Below are 7,616 nucleotides of genomic sequence, written 5' to 3'. Positions count from 1 at the left end.
TCAGTAAGAGCCATGTGCTTTCACATTATCTCAGCTCCTCTCCCCCAAACACTACGCAGTTATACCACCTATAGAAACCAGGAAAAACATATTTATGTGTATATGTCTTGTATACAAGCAGCTTCGTTCCTCCTCACCACACTCCGCCCTTCCAGCTCCTGGGTGTGTTGCTTCCGTAGCAGACAGACAGCAGTCATGAGATGTGCTAATGACTTGTCCAGGTCACACTTCCCAGAGTCCTTTTCAAGCATTGCCAAAAGAGGGTGTGACTAAGTGTGATTTTTTTTTTCCTGTGTGTTTATTCGGTTTTTTTGCTATAGAAGTTGTCTCTTGGGTTGTGCTTTGTTATGGTTTCCTATCATTTTCTCAAAGTACAGTATTTTTAACAGCTAGAGAATTTTGAGCCCTCAGAATGGATTTTTTTTCTGTTTCCTTTTGTTTATTCAAGTGCTGGATGAAGTTTTTGCCCTGTCATATGTGACTTCGTTCTCTGCTCTCTCTCCCCCTAGCCCTGGGAGACTTGTCTCCCCATGACCTCCCAGTGGGCAGCTGCCAAAGCCCTTCTCGTCTTGTCTCTTGCAGTGTCTACAGGGTGGACGAGCTTTGCTTATAATCCCTCAGGATGACAGAGGCATAGGTCACATCTGGGGGGGTGCAGAGCACTGACTCCGAGACGGGGGAGCTGGGCACAGAGCTGCCCGAAGCCACTGAATCCCGGAAAGGGGATGGGGGTGTCAGCGCCGGAGAGTCTTCCAGAGTCAGTTTGCTGGTTGCCGGCTCCTCGTCCTCCTCCTCCTCTGGGTTCTTCTCATAGACGTATCCCTGAATGAGCTTCAGCTTCTCGCTCTCCGCTTCCTCGGCCGGGGGAGACAGGGGCTCCTCGCTGAAGGCGGCCACCTGGAGAGGCGGCAGGGGCGGCTGCTGCGCTGGGGGGGCTGGTAGGGGGGCCGCACACCATTCCCCGAACCAGGCGTGGGGAGGACGGCGTTGAAGTCAGGGATGCCAGTGGCAAACTTGTTGACCACTCCTTGCAGCTGCTCCATGAGAGACAGCGGCTGCAGGGGCAGGGTCTTGGGGGGCTGCTCTGGCAAGAAGAGGTGGGTCTCCTCCGCCGTGGCCTGCAGCGGGGGGGTCGTCGCCACCCGCCTGTGCACCACCATGGAGGGGCTGCCGGGCTGGTTGAGGCGAACAGGCTCTCTGTCTTCTTCCTCTACCACATTGTACAGAGTCTTACTGCTGATGTCAGTAAAAGTCAGGCTCTTGCTTTGGCCGTGGTAGCTTTTAGTGAGGGGTTTGATCACCGCTGTCTGATTGCACCCTGTCTCCTGGCTCTTCACATGCACTGAGAGTCTGTGCCACATGTGTTCCCCCTTGGGAGCTTGTCTTCCACCTGGTTCAGACCATGACACAGACTTTCCATTAGAACTATGAATAAAATAAAGATGGGTTTATTTGCATTTACATTATGCAGACACAGGCAGTATAACAAACAAGCCTACAAAAATGCTGATTGCTTTGCCTCAATAGTAAGCCTTCCCCCTCCAGTTCTTCGTGTCCTCCCAGACATATTACAGAAAGAAACAACAGTGTCTTTTAACAGCAGCAATTACTGTGATTTTCATCCAAAGGCAACTACTCCCTGCTGGTTACCCACCCTACAGCCAGCCTGGAACGCCTAGCCCGTGGGAAGGGCTCTGGGAGGGCTGGCTGTGTTTTGAGGACTCTAGCTATGTCATTTTGTATCTAGGTTTGCTCACCCCACCTTGCAGTGGGGAAGAAAAAAAAGGAGAAAAAAGTCACAGGAAGAGTTGTAATTAAGCCTGATTTACAGCTTGTAGGAAATACTTCCAAACTGTTGGAAGAGAAACAACCCACAGCCTTAGCCTTTGGCACTCTGGGTAGAGAGAGGAATTGTTACTAACCCCTCCTTTCCTTTTTATTCCCTGGCCCCCCTTTGCACTTAGGAACAGATTAGCTATTACAGAAATGAAGGACTCCCAGGGCCTCCATCAGGTAGGAGGCAAACACACTTCTTCCCGAGTGACTATTATTTACAAACCAGGATAAAATGCTGGGATTGAAAATGGTTTGTGTGGGTGGAGGAACAAGCAGCGACACGATCATGCTGAGTTGAATCCTCTGACTCCGCATGCGGGCTGAATCCCGTTAAAAAGCTGGGCTGTTTGGCTGAGTGAGAACCTAGGGGTCAGGTCTGTCCCTGAGGAACTGCAGGTTTTTTTGCATTTCCCTGTACCTCTGCAGGGAGCAGCACTCAAAGCAGAGTGATATCTCATTAGCAGCTGGTGGGACAGGGACCTGAGCGGTCCTTAAGAGGACCAAGCAATTGTTTAATTGCAGGTCAGGCAGTAGAGATCGTTCACAAATTGTAGTTCTGAGATGATTTATGCGAAGCAGCCTTATCTCAGGGTTTCATCCCTCAGGGGGCAGAAGTAAACAAAGGATTAAATTTCAGACCCTGTGATTGCAGTGCAGGTGGGAGGCAATCTGGGTGGGAGGCTGGCACAGCAGCGTTGCCTCCTGCTACTGCACACACCAGGGGAGATCGCTTCCCTTACATACAGCCTGCAATATTGTTCTAAGTATTTTGCTTTTCCTTGCTTAGACTCCTGCACTGCTCTTTTTCAGGGAGTAAATAATTACCAGTTGAATTTTGTAAAAAAAAAAATTGACTGACTTTATCATAGCTGGAAGAAACTTGTACAACACAGCTAATGTTGTAAATCTGGCAAAACGGAAAAGAAATGTACGTGACAATGTGGCACTTTTCTGCTGAGCAGTAAATATTCCTGGAGTAAAAAAGAATTTGAGATGGATCCAAGCTGGGAAGTTCATCTCCAACTCCAAACGCTGGACCTGTGACTCACCACCTCTGTGGGAACTGGCTGACAAGAAAGGGCCACTCTTAAAACATTCATGACTCCCCAAAGCAGGTAGTTGGTAGGACCTGGAGCTGTTTGAATTTAGAGCTTTAACCTAGAAGGAAAAAAAGCCAAATTCCAAGCTGAAGAATGAAACCTCTATATTATAGTGATCAATGAAAAGATAAGAATGAAGGTTTAGAAGCATTCCTGTTCTGATCAAAATGAGCTGTGGTATGACATTTTTTTGAAGTGCTATAGAGATAAGCAAATGAATGTAACTGTTGGGCGTGAAAGATTTTTAAAGTAATATTTTAACATACCAAGATCTACAAACTCTTCACACAGAAACACATTTTGTCTGCTTTAACTTCAAAACAAGTCTCTTCTTGTAGAGAGGAAAAGAAGTCAAGTGCTCTCATATTGTATTTTGCTGATGCTATAGCTTACAAATAATGCAAAGGGCTTTTATAAAAAAACCATGATGATTATCTGCTGTCTCTTATGCTAAGTCCACTTCTGCATGATTTACTTCTTCATATCTAGCTCTGGTGCATCATCTCACTTTTGAATCCCTCCTCACACCATCTGTTTAGTCTCTATCTCATTTTGTTCCCAAGATTTTGTATTTTACATCAAAGGCAAGCACTGCTATTTTAAGGAACTCACTACCTCTGTCTTCAGATCTTCCTCCTATTCAGTTCATTTTCCTCCCCCTCTCTCTCAAATTCTGCTCTTCTGACTTCTTTCTTCTGTAGCACTCTCCATAATGAACTTAATTGAGCCCAAGTCAACGGCCGTACTTAAATCAAACAGCAATATCCAAACGTGAACAAACCGCTTAATCAGGATTTGTCTGTTACCGACTTGCTCTACAGGGAAGGCTGGTGCCGCCGAAGTGCCTTGCCTCCTTACTGCTCATGACTCCGATGGCCTTGTGACAAATAGCTTTAGAGCCACAGTGGCTCTCCATGGGGTCAATCTGGCGATTTCCACCAGGAAATCTCTCTTTTCTCTTACTGTTCTCCTCAGTCTCTTCTTCCAGCTCTTTCCCTCAACTTGCTCTCCTTGCTGGTGTCCGTGCACCGTTAGCCTGTTAATGAGTCACATTTGAGATGGAGTCACAAGACTGTCACAGAAATACCTGGGCTCTGTCTTGCTGGACAGCTGGTAGGGAGTCACACCGAGATCGACACATTCAGGCAGAATTAACAATTAACATGCAAGAAAAATGCTTGTTATCCTGGAACAAAGACCAGCCATCTTGAATGGAATTAATCGACAGCTAGACAAAAAGCAAAGATGGGACTGGGAAAGCTGAGACCTGAATTGGGTCTCGGTGAGATAGGAGTCAACTCACTTGTGCAAAGCGATGATGACAATCCTGACTGCATGTGGAATGCATGGTCACCATTTGCTGATTGTCACCTTCTTTTTTGAAGGAAGCATCTGTGGGAGACGGTGAAGATCAGAATAATCTGCCTGGTATAATGGGAGAAGGGATGATTTTTCCACACAAAGGCAGGAGAGGGCACCAAGGCAGATCACAGCTGGGGTACTGAAAACGTGATGTTCAATTGCCCAGTGACGAGGTGGGACTAACTGGTGTTTGCTTGCTTTTATCAATAGGACAGTTACCCATTTCACGTCCATCATGTATTTATTTGCCTTTCCTAACTTTCTCTCTCCTTTACACAATTTCCCATAGGATTTAGACTTCACACTTACTGCCTAGAAGTGAAATCCTTGGAGTCTCAAGGGATCTTAAATTTTATAGTTGTGTATACCCAGTGTAACACTCCAAGTACTATTTCTTCAAATCCTTGCATCTAGCCTAAATGTTCAGACAGGTTCTTGGATATCCTATCAACACATAAGATGGGCTTGCTGTTGCTTTGTAGGCAGGGACATACATTGAATTTAGCTGCTGTTTCTCAGTTTTCACCACAGCTTTGTCTAGGGTTTTTGTATTTTGGGGGAATAGACGTAAGTATATTTCCTGTGTGAATTTTCATTAGTTCCATGAGCAGATCTGTCGCTATTTTTGGTAATTCAAAGTGTTGTTTTTAATACATGCATTGATCTTTACAATGTACTCTCTGCATGACTCTGGGGCAGTAATTTTCAGATACTTTCAGCTGATGATTATAGACACAAACAAGCTGGAAAAACAACTTCGGACCTTCATAGTTACTTGCAGAAAGTCTTTAACAGAACTGATGTACCCAAATCTGAGACAGTGCTCCAAAATACCCCTGCCCAGCTGTAGGACATGCCTACAGCTTGTTAGATGGCTCACTGTTCGTTGTTAAATATCTCCGTCTGCCCAAAATCCTGCTCCTGCTTGTGACAAGGACTGCCTTGACCCAGACCAGTCACAGGCCAAGAACAGAGTCCTGCTCCTGCCAGTGCCTGGGGGATCTGACCTCATTGGCTTCTTTGGAGCAATGTTGAGTCTGAGCATCCCACAACAGGTGGTTCCTCCCCACACTGCAGGGTTCTGAAGATGTCTTACTTTAGACAATGGATAGCAAAGGTTTCTTTACATCTTGGAGGCTGAATGCTCCTGAGGTGCAAGATGATTGCCCCAGTGGTCTAAGGTAATCTAGCCTGTGCAACTCTCTGATCCTCTCACCAGCGAAGCTATAGCCTGAGATCCAGAGCATAGAGAATTAGATGAACTTTCAGTCCTGTGTGCCTGAACCTTTGTTGTTTTTGCCTTGAACATTTTATGCGTAACAATCCCTAAATGATACCACATGAAATGGTTAAAGAGAGTGATATGTGCTTTGATGAGGTTCACTTTAGGAACCGACATGTTGGGAAATGGCTCCTCATCTGATGTAGTGCTTGTCACTGCCAGAGTGAAACAGCTGGAGATGCAGTCAGGCAAAGTGCTTGAGAAAGAGTCCTTCCGGTTAAAAAGGAAGGGACATTCCTTGATCTGTTAGAGTTCATCCCGTTTCATCCCTTTAGGATGCCACAGTTGTGGTCTGTTATCTTCTCCAAGTGGCCATGAGCTGAGGGAGCATCTTAAGCTTGCTGAGATGAGGCATACAGTCATTTGGGCCAGGCCTGGTGGTGTTAGACAAGATTCAGAGCACAGAATTATGACATAAGGCTGTTTTTTTTAAAGCAGCAATGGCAATTAACCAGTGGAAGAGGTTATAGAAGTGATATATGTTCCCTTTCTTTCATTGTCAGACTGATGCTTTGGCCAAACCTACCTCCTTGTAGTCACTATAGTAACTGAAATGCCACTGCCAGTAGGAAGCATTGGGATAACCTAGCTGTCCCTTCTATGAAGATAAAATCTTAGGAATGGACATTAAATGCAAGCCGAGAAGGGCCTATCAACTTTGTCAGCAAAAATTAGGTCCAAACCAAACCCTGAACTATCTTACCAGCAACCAGATGAGGTCAGTGTTGGGTACTGCCCAGTCAACAAATCATGCTCCCACCTTCACAGAGCGGGGCACAGTTACCGGCCACCTGACAACCGTGCTCCAGAAAGCAGGATGTGCAGGGCTGTCCCTCTGCACTTACACAGAGAAGGCCAGCCTTCGGAGACAGCGGGGAAGCAGAGCAAGGGAAAGGCCCCATCCAAAAGCTGTGCGTTGGACAAAACCTTTCTCAGTCCAAACAGCAGTTGCTGATGGATGCCCTCCTAGAGAAGCCAGCAGAGGAATTTCTGCCCTGCCCACAGAAAGGCAGTTAACCATCCACAAGCTTTCTCCAACCCTGCAGTTAAGAAGCGGTAATGAGCCTGAGCAAAGCTCTGTCCTGCTGCGGCCTCACCGTTCCCAGGACCCAAGCTAACAGGCTTAAAATTTGAGCTTAGTCCCTGCACTGCAGCACATTGCAGGTGCTTTGCTGGTATCCCCAAGGTCTCTTTCATTATTGTCTCCATTTCAGTAAGGCCACTGGGGCATGATATTTGATTAAGGGAGTGAACTGCTTTTAATCCAGGGTAGTGATATCTCCCTGTGCTAAACAGGACCCTCCTCTCAGAGCTGCAGCAGTCAGCCCTGCCACTCATTAGCAGAGCAAGCCACGCTGGTTAGCACGTTTCTGCAAGCCTAATTTTTGGAGCATTGCTTCTAGGGAGTCTCCTCTTTTACTAACCCAGGTTTAACTTCTCTGTGGCTCACCCAAGAGTGAGGGAGCCATCATCGACCACAGTCCCTGTCTGGTGTATGCTCAGGTTTTTTGCCTGATATTATCACTTAAAAGAAAAAAAGAATCACAAACCAATTTCAGCCTTAGTCCATTTACACTGTAATCTCTATCTCGGTGATAAGAGGACCTTACAACAGTTCTCGCAGTGTGACTCCAGTGCTTTCTGTGGTGCTGTATAATTAGAGCAAAGTTTAACCTCCCACTTGTGTTTCTGGAAATTTAAATTACCGAACTAACTTTTCCTTGTCGCTCCCTTCCCTTTTTTTTTAGGACAAAATTGCCTTGGGCATGGGACACAATGTTCAATGTAAATTAGAGAACTGCTTTAAATGTATGATGGAAACTGCTACACAAAATACAGGAAAACATAATGCTGTCAGGCTGTCTCATAGAGGCAGAACCTGATGATTAGGGTTGTTGTGAGTGAGCACAAGCCCAGACCCACCTTTCCAATCCTCCATCATGCCACTATGTCAAGCAAACCTATTCATTTCCTTCTTTAGTTACTCTGCTGCAAAAGTTAAATATTACTTTGATCTGAGGTACACATAGGCTTTC

The 7,616-nt window shown here is 46.0% G+C and overlaps 1 protein-coding gene across 1 annotated transcript in view; it reads right to left on the bottom strand.

Moving 5' to 3' along the window:
- Nucleotides 1-585: 585 nt before the first annotated feature.
- GRM1 (glutamate metabotropic receptor 1) overlaps nucleotides 586-7,616 on the bottom strand; it is a 194,657-nt gene continuing 187,626 nt past the window's right edge. Inside the window, 2 exon segments of the mRNA XM_050893928.1 lie at nucleotides 586-935; nucleotides 938-1,425. Of these exon segments, the coding sequence (XP_050749885.1) occupies nucleotides 586-935; nucleotides 938-1,425 (838 nt within the window).

The sequence above is a fragment of the Gymnogyps californianus genome, chromosome 3, assembly GCF_018139145.2.
Source record: "Gymnogyps californianus isolate 813 chromosome 3, ASM1813914v2, whole genome shotgun sequence".
NCBI lineage: Eukaryota > Metazoa > Chordata > Aves > Accipitriformes > Cathartidae > Gymnogyps > Gymnogyps californianus.
Note: the sequence above shows the minus strand (reverse complement) of the source record. Positions and strands in the feature narration are given on the sequence as shown.